Source organism: Capricornis sumatraensis, chromosome 5 (assembly GCF_032405125.1).
Source record: "Capricornis sumatraensis isolate serow.1 chromosome 5, serow.2, whole genome shotgun sequence".
In the NCBI taxonomy this organism is placed as follows: domain Eukaryota; kingdom Metazoa; phylum Chordata; class Mammalia; order Artiodactyla; family Bovidae; genus Capricornis; species Capricornis sumatraensis.
Genome location: NC_091073.1, coordinates 116,504,304 through 116,518,476, shown reverse-complemented (window position 1 = coordinate 116,518,476; position 14,173 = coordinate 116,504,304). Strand labels below are relative to the sequence as shown.

At 45.7% G+C, this 14,173-nt stretch overlaps 1 protein-coding gene across 1 annotated transcript in view; it reads left to right on the top strand.

Moving 5' to 3' along the window:
• The window catches only part of ZNF777 (zinc finger protein 777), a 32,078-nt gene that overhangs the window by 8,316 nt on the left and 9,589 nt on the right, over positions 1–14,173 (top strand). Inside the window, exon 4 of the mRNA XM_068973017.1 lies at positions 3,355–3,468. Coding sequence (XP_068829118.1) covers positions 3,355–3,468 — 114 coding nt within the window. The remainder of the gene's footprint in view (positions 1–3,354; positions 3,469–14,173) is intronic.

The window sequence follows — 14,173 nt, the reverse complement described above, 5'->3', positions numbered from 1 at the left end:
GAGGACGAGGGAGCCTGGTAGGCTGCCGTCTATGGGGTTGCACAGAGTCGAACACGACTGAAGTGACTTCAGTTCAGTTGAGTTCAGTTCAGTCGCTCAGTCGTGTCCGACTATTTGCGACCCCATGAATCGCAGCATGCCAGGCCTCCCTGTCCATCACCAACTCCCGGAGTTCACTCAGACTCACGTCCATAGAGGCAATGATGTCATCCAGCCATCATCTTCTTTCGTCCCCTTCTCCTCCTGCCCCAAATCCCTCCCAGCATCAGAGTCTTTTACCAGTGAGTCAACTCTTCACATGAGGTGGCCAAAGTACTGGAGTTTCAGCTTTAGCATCATTTCTTCCAAAGAAATCCCAGGGTTGATCTCCTTCAGAATGGACTGGTTGGATCTCCTTGCAGTCCAAGGGACTCTCAAGAGTCTTCTCCAACACCACAGTTCAAAAGCATCAATTCTTCGGCACTCAGCTTTCTTCACAGTTCAACTCTCACATCCATACATGACTACTGGAAAAACCATAGCCTTGACTAGACGGACCTTAGTTGGCAAAGTAATGTCTCTGCTTTTGAATATGCTGTCTAGGTTGGTCATAACTTTTCTTCCAAGGAGTAAGCATCTTTTAATTTCCTGGCTGCAGTCACCATCTGCAGTGATTTTGGAGCCCCCCAAAATAAAGTCTGACACTGTTTCCACTGTTTCTCCATCTATTTCCCATGGAGTGATGGGACCAGATACCATGATCTTCGTTTTCTGAATGTTGAGCTTTAAGCCAACTTTTTTACTCTCCTCTTTTACTTTCATCAAGAGGCTTTTTAGTTCCTCTTCACTTTCTGCCATAAGGGTGGTGTCATCTGCATATCTGAGGTTATTGATATTTCTCTCGGCAATCTTGATTCCAACTTGTGTTTCTTCCAGCCCAGCGTTTCTCATGATGTACTCTGCATAGAAGTTAAATAAGCAGGGTGACAATAGACACCCTTGACGTACTCCTTTTCCTATTTGGAACCAGTCTGTTGTTCCATGTCCAGTTCTAACTGTTGCTTCCTGACCTGCATACAGATTTCTCAAGAGGCAGGTCAGGTGGTCTGGTATTCCCATCTCTTGAAGAATTTCCATAGTTTCTTGTGATCCACACAGTCAAAGGCTTTGGCACAGTCAATAAAGCAGATATAGATGTTTTTCTGGAACTCTCTTGCTTTTTCCCTAATCCAGTGGATGTTGGCAATTTGATCTCTGGTTCTTCTGCCTTTTCGAAAACCAGCTAGAACATCAGGAAGTTCACGGTTCATGGATTGCTGAAGCCTGGTTGGAGAATTTTGAGCATTCCTTTACTAGCGTGTGAGATGAGTGCAATTGTGCAGTAGTTTGAGCATTCTTTGGCATTGCCTTTCTTTGGGGTTGGAATGAAAACTGACCTTTTCCAGTCCTGTGGCCACTGCTGAGTTTTCCAAATTTGCTGGCATATTGAGTGCAGCACTTTCACAGCATCATCTTTCAGGATTTGGAACAGCTCAACTGGAATGCCATCACCTCCACTAGCTTTGTTCGTAGTGATGCTTTCTAAGGCCCACTTGACTTCACATTCTAGGATGTCTGGCTCTAGATGAGTGATCACACCATCGTGATTATCCGGGTCGTGAAGATCCTTTTTGTACAGCTCTTCTAGGTATTCTTGCCACCTCTTCTTAATACCTTCTGCTTCTGTTAGGTCCATACCATTTCTGTCCTTTATTGAGCCCATCTTTGCATGAAGTGTTCCCTTGGTATCTCTCATTTTCTTGAAGAGATCTCTAGTCTTTCCCATTCTGTTCTTTTCCTCTATTTCTTTGCACTGATCGCTGAGGAAGGCTTTCTTATCTCTTCTTGCTTTTCTTTGGAACTCTGCATTCAGATGCTTTTATCTTTCCTTTTCTCCTTGGCTTTCTGCTTCTCTTCTTTTCACAGCTATTTGTAAGCCTCCCCAGACAGCCATTTTGCTTTTTTGCATTTCTTTTCCATGGGGATGGTCTTGATCCCCGTCTCCTGTACAGTGTCACGAACCTCATTCCATAGTTCATCAGGCATTCTATCTATCAGATGTAGTCCCTTAAATCTATTTCTCACTTCCACTGTATGATCATAAGGGATTTGATTTAGGTCATACCTGAATGGTCTAGCAGTTTTCCCTACTTTCTTCAATTTCAATCTGAATTTGGTAATAAGGAGTTCATGATCTGAGCCACAGTCAGCTCCTGGTCTTGTTTTTGTTGACTGTATAGAGCTTCTCCATCTTTGGCTGCAAAGAATATAATCAGTCTGATTTCGGTGTTGACCATCTGGTAATGTCCATGTGTAGAGTCTTCTCTTGTGTTGTTGAAAAAGGGTGTTTGCTATGACCAGTGCATTTTCTTGGCAAAACTCTATTAGTCTTTGCCCTGCTTCATTCCGTATTCCAAGGCCAAATTTGCCTGTTACTCCAGGTGTTTCTTGGCTTCCTACTTTTGCATTCCAGTCCCCTATAATGAAAAGGACATCTTTTTTGGGTGTTAGTTCTAAAAGGTCTTGTAGGTCTTCATAGAACCATTCAACTTCAGCTTCTTCAGCATTACTGGTTGGGGCATAGACTTGGATTACTGTGATATTGAATGGTTTGCCTTGGAAACGAACAGAGATCATTCTGTCGTTTTTGAGATTGCATCCAAGTACTGCATTTCGGACTCTTCTGTTGACCATGATGGCTACTCCATTCCTTCTGAGGTATTCCTGCCCACAGTAGTAGATATAATGGTCATCTGAGTTAAAGTGACTTAGCAGAGATTTTATATATATATATAATTGTGGATGTTAACCCTTGGCCTTATATTTTACTAATGTATGTGAGATACTATTTTCTTCAAGTTTCATTATCTTTTGACTTTATTTCCAAAGAACTTGAAACTTTTTGTAATGAAAAAAAACCTGTCAGTGTTTTATTTCATGACCTCTAGATTTTATTAAGGTCAGTTTTTTCATTTATAAAACTTTATATGTCTTCTGCCTTTGTCATGAAAATCCGAGCAGGCATTGGCCACCTGAGAGCCACAGATGACCAAGGGCCGGTTTCCATCGGTCGGCAAGTGCGCCCCATTGCTGGTCCCGCCAGGAGGACCTGAGATGGGTTCAGCACACACACACACGCACACACACACATGCGTGCACATGTGCACACTCAGCATGCCCTGAGGAGAAGCGCTGGAAACTTGGCCCTTCTGTTTGCAGCACTCCGGCCTCAAGTAGGGCAGCTGCTCCTGGTGTCACATGCACACAGGTGACAGTTTTGTAGCATCCAGTGCGACCTCACCCCATAGAATATCTTCTTTTCTTCCTCCTGCCCAGACTATGCAATTTCCAAACCAGACCTCATGTCACAGATGGAACGAGGGGAGAGGCCGGCCATGCAGGAGCAGGATGACTCTGAGGAGGGCGAGGCGCCTGCTGATCCCAGTGCTGGTGAGTGGCTGCAGGCGATAGTGGCCTTGGCGCCCGGGAGGCCCGGCGTGGGGTGTGTGGCCCACAGGAGACCCCCGCGGGCTATGTCAGCAGGCCAGTGCAGGAGGGCGGCCCAGAGGCCCTGGGGCCTCCGGGTCACCAGCAGCCCCGGTGGCGGAACTAGGAACACTGTGGTCTCGGGGAGCTTTTGACCTGACTGAGCGTCACCTCACTCTCTACCGGAAACAAAACCAGAACTGACAGAAAGGCGTTCCCTTGTCAGGATGCTGACGCTGGTGCAGCCTCGAGCTCCCCAGAGAAGGGCCACGTCCCTGGGCCTGCGGCCGGTGAGTGGAGGGACTTGACCTGAACGTCCTCCAGTGTGCGGGCGGGGTCCAGACGAGGCGGCGAGGTGGCGGCGGCAGGGAGGTGTAGGCAGGACCACCGTGAGCTCGGGAGCAGAGCCTGCCCCTGAACCCTGGCCTTGATGCGTCCTTGCCATGGTTTCAGTTGCTTAGCCTTCTGGAGGTCTGCTTTCTCATCTGTGAAACAGGACGGGTGCTGAGAGCCAGGGCCCAGTGTGCCGACCTGCAGGGGCCAGCAGCCTGGGCCGCCAGGCACTGTCTATCCTCATGGGGAGCAGTTCATTACACAGAGGTCACTCAGAAGCCCCCACACTGGCACTGCGGTGTTCTTGGGGTACAGGTGGTTTCGGAGCCCCTTCTTCGGCATTGCTCTTGGGCTTGTGTCACTCACCTGAAGGTCTTCTGTGGGGGCAGTCCTTGTCTTTTGTAGCCAGATGTCATTAGTGATCCTGTCTTTTGCAAAAGGAGGATAATCTGGCTGAAGAGCCCACTGGGGTCAAAAGCCGGGTCTTGTATGAAGGAATGTCCCTGGCTCTGGGACCAGTAGGAGGTGGCCACGTGGAGTAAGAGCTGAAGTAACTTCAGGAAGAGGCGGGACCCCGAGGAAAAATAAATGCTGGCGTGTTTCAGAGAAACCCTAAAGCATCGATACTTTCTAGAGATTTGCCTAGAGATTTAAATGGAGGGAAGGGGCTAGTCCTGAGTTCATTCTGGCAGGCAGAAAGATGGATTTAAAAGTAGATGAGGTGAGAGAGGGGTTTGGGGACAAGGTGGGACATTTGTTTGGAGGAAAATAAGTCTGGATGTCAAAGGTTTGAGTGGCCGCATCCAAAACCAGTGTCACTGCAATGGGGAGATGCAAAAGAGGGGAAATCAGAACGAGGACTTGGGAGGCAGAAGACGAGAGGGGAGAGGCGGTCTGCAGTAAAGATCCTAGAACGCCGTTGATGTCTCCGTGGGGTTTTGTAGTCCGGGTGCTGCCTTTCTAGCATCTTCTTTAGAAGTGCTGGGACGGGCACATGGACCCTGTCCACGATCGGCCTGTTCACACCCTCATCACAGGTGGGCCTCCCACTGAGTGGGGCCAGAATCAAGAGCAAATAACTAACCTCAACTGGCTCGGCCCCAGGTGGGGTTGGTTCTGGCACAAGGGCATCCAAGCCGGAGCGTCTGTGGGCAGCGGTGGCCTCACAGAGGCTGCCTTGTGTGGCTGGAATGTGCCATTTGTTCCACTAACCGTCTTCAGCCACCAGGAGCCCGACTGGAGTGGAGGACAGGAGCAGAACAGGAAGCACTGCCCACAGGGCACCCCTGTGTGTGGGGCCCTGGCCTCGGGGCTGCAGGCTTGTCCTATGAGTTCAGTTATCAGAACCCCAAACATGCCAGCAGTTACCTCTTATTCACGTGTCCTCTCCCTCAGAAGGGCGGCCACAAGGCCAGCCCTGGGCTAGACCTGAAAGTGTGATACCAAGGAGGAAACAGCTTGAAGACAGAACTGTCATGGTTCTGAATACACCGAACATCACCATTTTATGAATTGGTTGAATAAATGCAATCCATAAGCTGTCATTTATAGTTCGGATTCCTAAGGGCAAGGAGGCCTGAAGGTGACTCATATTGACCCTGCTCAAGTTCCCCCAAGCTGGGGCTCCTGTTCACAGCCCTGTAAGGGTGAATGGGGGCCGGGGGAGCCAGAGACCACTGTTGCCTGACAGATTAGCAGAGTGAAGCAAACACACCAGAAGCCATGGCTGAAATCCAGGTTCTCAGATATTGTATGTGGCTTCAGCTTTCTTACAAAGCAGTTTGATATTTTTTGGACTTAAAATATGTTTATAAATGAATATTTAAAATATTTAAATATAATAAATATTTAAAATATACATTTACTTAACCTGATAATTTCCTTTCTGAGAGTCTGTAGCCTAGAAAAATATCCCAGAATATGGACTAAGATATACAAATATCAGGGGACCTCCATGGCGGTCCAGTGGTTAAGACTTCGCCTTCCAGTGCAGGGAGTGTGGGTTTGATTCCTAGTTGGGGAGCTAAGATTCCCACATGCCTCACAGCCAAAAAACCAAGACCTAAAAGAGAAGCAGTATTGTAACAAATTCAAAGAAGACTTTTAAAATAGTCCACGTCAAAAAAAATCTTTTAAAAATAAGGATGAACAAATATTATATTACACCACGATAGACGGTCATACAGCCACTGAAATCATGTGAAGCATTTTTGCACCGTATTTTCACTTGTCTGTTTATTATTTAGTTCATCCAATACTTTTTGTACCATGTACTATGTCAAGAGAATGGTGTTAACAATCTAAACGCCCCATGTATAGAAAAATACAGTCGGCCACTATGGCAGTGCGGTGCAGAGAGGCTCTGGGGCTCTGGGACATACAGTGGTGAAGGCCTTACTGAGCCCGTGTGGTTGGCAGAAGCCTCAGCGGAGGTGGGATTTTTAGTGGAAACACAAGTGGGAGTTCCTGGAGGAGAACTCCTCATGTGGAAGAAGGACCGGAAGCCAGGAGGCTGGGACGGACATGGATGTCCGTGAAGTGTGGCTGGTGGGTGTTGAGTACGAGGACAGGGGCTCCTGAGGATGACTCCCAGGTCATGACACGAGTGAAGGGGCAGGACAATGGGAGGCTCTGACCCGGAGGAAAGACAGAACACGTTAGGTGTGAGATCTCAGGACATGTCCAGGAGCTGGTACTGAGTGACGGAGACTGGGGCTCCCAGCAGGAACCTGAGCTAGAGATGGACCTGGGGGCCTCGATCGTGTGGACAGGATCGTCTTTCCCGGCCTGGACGGGGGGAGAGGAGGAACACAGGGTGTGCCCCCAGAGTCCTGACTTTCAGAGCAGATTTGGAATATAGTGGGCCGGGTGGGGCCCAGGTGTTAGCATTTTTCAAAAAGCTTCCAAGGTGATTCTCATGTGCAGCCCAAGGTGGAAAACCACTGTTGTAGGGTTTGGGAAAAGAAGAAACCAGAGGAATCACAGGAAATAGGAAGAGTGGCCAGAAAGGTAGTCAGAAATTAGGATAGTGCGTCAACGTTCAAGAGAAGAGTGTTTCCCTGGGGAGGGAGCAGGGTGAACAGTGTTGACGCTGCATTGTGGTTTAGTAAGACAAAGCCTTCCTTCCTTCCTTCCTTATGGGCTTCCCTGATAGCTCAGTAAGTGAGAATCTGCTACGCACTCCAGTATTCCTGGGCTTCCTGTGTGCCTCAGCTGGTAAAGAATCTACCTGCAATGCAGGGGACCTGGGTTCGATCCCTGGGTTGGGAAGATCCCCTGGAGAAGGGAAAGGGTACCCACTCCAGTAGTCTGGCCTAGAGACTTCCATGGACTAAATAGGCCATGGGGTTGCAAAGAGTCGGACATGACTGAGCGACTTTCACTTTCAAGGCAAAGACTGCCAAGTGTCCGCTGGATTTGCACATTAGCAACATCAGTGGTCTTAGCAAGAGAAGCACTGGTGGTGTGGCCAGGGTAGAGGCCTGTAGAGTGGGCTGAAAGGTAGACAGATGATGAGGAAGTGGAGGTTATCCCAGTGTAGCTGTGAGTGCAGAGCAGCTGGCGGGGTGGGTGGGGTAAGGAGCCTTGTTTGCTTAAGATGAGGATTGCCCACGCCTGTTTGAAGCCAGTTGATATGAGATGTGGATATAGAAATGGATGATGTAGGGAATTCCCTGGAAGTCCAGCGGTTAGGACTCTGTGCTTTCACTGCCGAGACTCCAGGTTCGATCCCTGCTGGGGGAACCAAGATCCCAGCAGCCGGGAGGCATGGCCAAAAAAGAAGCAGATAATGTAAATGCAGTAGGAAGTCAATGATGTCGACAAAAGATAGGGGAAAAACTGGGTGGAAATATAAACCAAATCATATTTCACTATGCTTTCTAGAGTTTTCTAAAGTGAGCGTATATCACTTCTTATTCACTAAGAATAATTTTTTAAAAAAGAAAAACTCCAAGTTAAAGGTGGCAGATTGAACATGTACTTACTCCCACCTCCCCCCCTCCTCCTAAAACAAGAGTGAAGGGACTTTTTAAAGGAATGGACGAGGAGACGGCAGCAGCTGAGTTTTGGAAGGCTAAGAGCAGATGGCTAAGCGGTCACTGATTTAGAAAGCTGAATCCAAAACTGGTGTCAAGGAAGCTGGGAGGAAACCCAATCTGCAGTCTAGCCCAACCCTGCTCAAGACCCGGCAGCTAGCAGCACCAGAGATACCAGGTAGCTTTGGAAATGGGGGTAAAAGTGAGGCTAAAAGCAGAGCACTAGTCAAGCATCTTGAGAGTCCATTAAACACTGCCACTTCCCTCCATGGCCTCACCCAACCCTGCTGGGTGACCACGGCTTATTCTCTGAAGACAGAAGCATCTCTGGACATGGACACCAGGCACAATTGAGAGGATGGGTACCATGTTGAAAACAAGGGAATGAGTGAAGCTTACAGACAGATCTTGAAATCTCCAGCTTTCTTCCCTAACCTGACTCCCAAGATTATGCTCACATCCAGGTTTAACCCTCAGGGCAGGGTACTGGGAAACTCTTATCTGGAGACTGTCAGGGCCAGCCCAAAAGATTTCCCAGTGAAATGACCTAGCCAAACCATCCTGCTGGGAAACCACACCCTACCTGGATGCACCAGACTTGCAATTCACTTTTGAGTACTCAGCTTTTAATATAAATGGATAACCGAGAACCAAACTTATTTTCTTGGGCTATAAAATCACTGCAGATGGTAACTTCAGCCATGAAATTAAAAGACGCTTGCTCCTTGGAAGAGAAGCTGTGACCAACCTGCTGCTGCTGCTGCTGCTAAGTAGCTTCAGTCATGTCCAACTCTGTGCGACCCCATAGACGGCAGCCCACCAGGCTCCACCGTCCTTGGGATTCTCCAGGCAAGAACACTGGAGTGGGTTGCCATTTCCTTCTCCAATGCATGAAAATGAAAAGTGAAAGTGAAGTCTCTCAGTTGTGTCCAACTCTTCGCGACCCCACGAAATGCAGCCTACCAGGCTCCTCCATCCATGGGATTTTCCAGGCAAGAGTACTGGAGTGGGGTGCTATTGCCTTCTCCAGTGACCAACCTAGACAGCATATTAAAAAGCAGAGACATTACTTTGCCAACAAAGGTCCATTTAGTCAAAACTGTAGTTTTTCCAGTAGTCATCGAGAGTTGGACTATAAAGAAAGCTGAGTGCTGAAGAACTGATGCTTTTCAACTGGGGTGTTGGAGAAGACTCTTGAGAGTCCCTTGGACTGCAAGGAGATCCAACCAGTCCATCCTAAAGGAAATCAGTCCTGAATATTCATTGGAAGTACTGATTCTGAAGCTGAAACTCCAATACCTTAGCCACCTGATGGGAAGAGCCAACTCATTGGAAAAGACCCTGATGCTGGGAAAGATTGAAGGCAAGAGGAGAAGGGGACGACACAGGATGAGATCGTTGGATGACATCACCAACTCTATGGACATGAGTTTGAGCAAGCTCTGGGAATTGGTGATGGACAGGGGAGCCTGGCGTGCTGTGATTCATGGGGTCACAAAGAGTCGGACACAACTAAGTGAATGAACTGAACTGAGCAGTGTTTAATAAAATTGAGTATATGACCCGGGAAAATAGAACAAAACAACAGAAATGAAAATAGAGAATAAGAAAATCAAAAGATGGAAGTTCACCATCCAGATAATAGATAAATCAGAAAAAAAGAATAGCAGATTTTCAGGGAGGAGAGAATTAGTGATGAAAGATCTCAGGGAAAACTCCCAGCACTTAAAGACATAACTCTCCAGGTTGAAGAGCCACCAACTGTCCAGAACAATGGGTAAAAATTGATGTCGCCTTAAATACTTGAGCAAGGATTTGCAAAACAGCTGAGGACCCAGGAGATCTGATAAACTTCTGGGAGAAAATCCACATTCATACAAAGGAACGAGAATTAGAATGACTTTGGACATTTCAGCAGTATTGAAAACTACAAGACAGCAGAGCAATGCCTTTAAAGTTCTTTACATTTAAAAAAAATGCAAAAAAGCAAAATGGCTGTCTGAGGAGGCCTTACAAATAGCTGTGAAAAGAAGAGAAGCGAAAAGCAAAGGAGAAAAGGAAAGATATAAGCATTTGAATGCAGAGTTCCAAAGAATAGCAAGAAGAGATACGAAAGCCTTCTTCAGCGATCAATGCAAAGAAATAGAGGAAAACAACAGAATGGGAAAGACTAGAGATCTCTTCAAGAAAATTGGAGATACCAAGGGAACATTTCATACAAAGATGGGCTCAATAAAGGACAGAAATGGTATGGACCTAACAGAAACAGAAGATATTAAGAAGAGGTGACAAGAATACCTAGAAGAGCTGTACAAAAAAGAGCTTCACGACCCAGATAATCACGATGGTGTAATCACTCACCTAGAGCCAGACATCCTAGAATGTGAAGTCAAGTGGGCCTTAGAAAGCATCACTACGAACAAAGCTAGTGGAGGTGATGGCATTCCAGTTGAGCTATTTTAAATCCTGAAAGATGATGCTGTGAAAGTGCTGCACTCAATATGCCAGCAAGTTTGGAAAACTCAGCAGTGGCCACAGGACTGGAAAAGGTCAGTTTTCATTCCAATCCCACAGAAAGGCAATGCCAAAGAATGCTCAAACTACCGCACAATGGCACTCATCTCATCACACGCTAGTAAAGGAATGCTCAAAATTCTCCAAGCCAGGCTTCAGCAATACATGAACCGTGAACTTCCTGATGTTCAAGCTGGTTTTAGAAAAGGCAGAGGAACCAGAGATCAAATTGCCAACATCCGCTGGATCAGAGAAAAAGCAAGAGAGTTCCAGAAAAACATCTATTTCTGCTTTATTGACTATGCCAAAGCCTTTGACTGTGTGGATCACAAGAAACTGTGGAAATTCTTCAAGAGATGGGAATACCAGACCACCTGACCTGCCTCTTGAGAAATCTGTATGCAGGTCAGGAAGCAACAGTTAGAACTGGACATGGAACAACAGACTGGTTCCAAATAGGAAAAGGAGTACGTCAAGGCTGTATATTGTCACCCTGCTTATTTAACTTCTATGCAGAGTACATCATGAGAAACGCTGGGCTGGAAGAACCACAAGCTGGAATCAAGATTGCCGGGAGAAATATCAATAACCTCAGATATGCAGATGACCCCACCCTTATGGCAGAAAGTGAAGAGGAACTAAAAAACCTCTTGATGAAAGTAAAAGAGGAGAGTGAAAAAGTTGGCTTAAAGCTCAACATTCAGAAAACGAACATCATGGCGTCTGGTCCCATCACTTCATGGGAAATAGATGGGGAAACAGTGGAAACAGTGTCAGACTTTATTTTGGGGGGCTCCAAAATCACTGCAGATGGTGACTGCAGCCATGAAATTAAAAGATGCTTACTCCTTGGAAGGAAACTTATGACCAACCTAGACAGCATATTCAAAAGCAGAGACATTACTTTGCCAACTAAGGTCCGTCTAGTCAAAGCTATGGTTTTTCCAGTGGTCGTGTATGGATGTGAGAGTTGGACTGTGAAGAAAGCTGAGTGCCGAAGAATTGATACTTTTGCACTGTGGTGTTGGAGAAGACTTTTGAGAGTCCCTTGGACTCTCAAGGAGATCCAACCAGTCCATTCTGAAGGAGATCAGCCCTGGGATTTCTTTGGAATGAATGATGGCTAAAGCTGAAACTCCAGTACTTTGGCCACCTGATGTAAAGAGTTGACTCATTGGAAAAGACTCTGATCCTGGGAAGGATTGGGGGCAGGAGAAAAAGGGGACGACAGAGGATAAAATGGTTGCATGGCATCACTGACTCAGAGTGAACTCCGAGAGTTGATGATGGACAGGGAGGCCTGGTGTGCTGCGATTCCTGGGGTCGCAAAGAGTTGGACATGACTGAGCAACTGAACTGAACTGAACTAAACATTATAAAATTGGAAAGTATTTTCCAACCTTGTTGAATTTGATATCTAACCAGAATCATCTAATTAGATATGAGAATGAAATCAAGATATTGAGATGTTCAAGGTCTGCCACACTCCCTTCCTCAAGCTGAGGCACGTACTTTGCCAAGTGAGGAAATAAACCAAGGAAGAGGTGTAAGGAGCTCCAACACAAGACAGGTGAAGGAATCCCAAAGGGGATCCCCAAAAGACATTGTGGATCTGGAGGCACAAGTCCAGACTGGAGCATGAATTTGAAGAAAAATTTTCAAGTCGGTAAACCTGAGAAATACCCATTATGCTTGGATATTTTGAGAGGAGAGTTTTAGGAAGGGTCGGGGGAGACTTTGGAGCCGACTGAGTGGTAATTAACAGGTTAATCAAAAGAAGGGGCTTCATCAGTGGCTCAGTGGTAAGGAATCTGCCTGCAATGTAGGAGACTTGGGTTTGATCCCTGGGTCAGGAAGATCCCCAGGAGAAGGAAATGACAACTCACTCCAGTGTTCTTGCTTGGGAAATCCCACGGACAGAGGAGCCTGGCGGGCTGCAGTCCATGGGGTTGCCAAAGAGTCAGACACAACTGAGCGACTAAACACCAATAAGCAAAAGAAAAGAAAACAACCTCCAGGGAAATCGAAAAGTGTTTACAGGCATAGAAAAGTACTTATAAGTGTGCTACATGATTCAGTTTTAAACGGTATTTCATAATCCCATAACGAAAACACCCATTATTAACCCAACCAGAATTACAAACTGGGAAGAATCAGGGATTTGGACAAGATGTGGATGGATGAGGAAGAGATGGTCCTCACCTCCAGCTGTAGGAAGTCAGTAGATAATGTTTAAACTGAAAACTCAGGGAGTAGCAGTGTCATTTTGTTACAGAGAGGTATGAAGGTGAATGACAAAAGAATCAGCTAGAAGGATGGGAAGTGACTGCCTCTGGGAGCAAGTTGAAGGATGGTGGGGAGCTTTTTAAAAGTGAGTTTTTAAGAACTCTTCAACCTTCCGACCTATGTGCATATGTAAACTTTTTAAAGACGATTTTAAAAATTAATATACCAAAGTTTAAAAAATCTAACAGAAATTGTACCCATGAGAAGGTTGGACAGCCCGTGTCAGCCATCATTTCTGTGCTTTGAGCTGGTGGAGAAAGTTAACATGGCAATGCGGGTTTTCACTTTCCAATGAGCTTCTGAAGTTGCATCAACATAATTCAAGAAGAAAAAAAGCTGAAAGAGTGAAAGTTTCCATAATTCTCTCTCAAGAGTCAACAGCTCGGGACCACCCTGGAGGTCCAGTGGTTAGGACTCCACACTTTCCCTGCAGAGGGCCCAGGTTCGATCCCTGGTTGGGGAACTGAGATCCCACAAGCCACACAGCATAGCCAAAAAACGCAGCTTATCCCTTTCAGTTCATGCGCATGTAGTCAAACGCATGTACACAGAGCCTTAATTATGGAATAAATGCTTCCTCATTGTTAAAAAAGTTTTTTTCAGACAGTATAGAAGTACATTGTTTAGCAACTTGCTTTTTCCAAAAATATATCTTTGATGTCTTTATTTGAAAATTACAAAATGTAAATAATTAAATGTTTAACTGTCTCCCAGAATAACATTATACCCACTTCATTAATAATTAAATGTGTTCACAACATTTAATACCTTTGAAAACAATTTGTAGCAGAGATTTTTCCCATCTCAGAAGAGTTCTTATGAAGAAATGTAGTTGCAAGATTAAAAACCAATCACAAATTAAATATTTCTTATCACCAAACAATGTCAAGGCAAATCTACAAATTTTTTTTCCAGAAAATTTACACCAAAAGGTTATGGTTGATTGCACATTATACTAAAGATTATAGTATTGTGCATATTCAATATGTTTGGTGTAACTGACCAGGTAGCTTCTGGAAGGAATCTTTGAAGTCCCAGAGGGTCTCAGAGTAGCCAGTTCCTCAGCTCAACATTGTTTATAGAAAGGAAGGAAGAGGGGCTGGGGGAGGGGGAAAAAACTGTGCTTTTTTTCCCTAATCCTAGTGTGATTTCATTATTTATGTCTAAAGTTTTATTCATCCATAATTTATTTTGAGGTGAGATATGTGAAGATTTTTTGTTTTTTCTTCTAGTCAGGAAGCCAGTTGTCTCCACTCCACTTACCTAATCCCTTTCCAATGGTTTGAAATGCTACCTTTGGTCATAAACTATGTTCCCACAATGTATTTGTCTTTGATTAATTTTTTCTAAATGGGAGAACAGAGTACTGCTTATGAATGCAGTCTGGCTGTTGGTTGTCAGTACTGTTTCTCAAAAGTTGTTCGGTGCGGAGAGAACTTTTCAGTGGGAAGCACTGGCTTCTCTGCGCCCCAGAAAGTAGGGGAGAGGCACAGAAATGT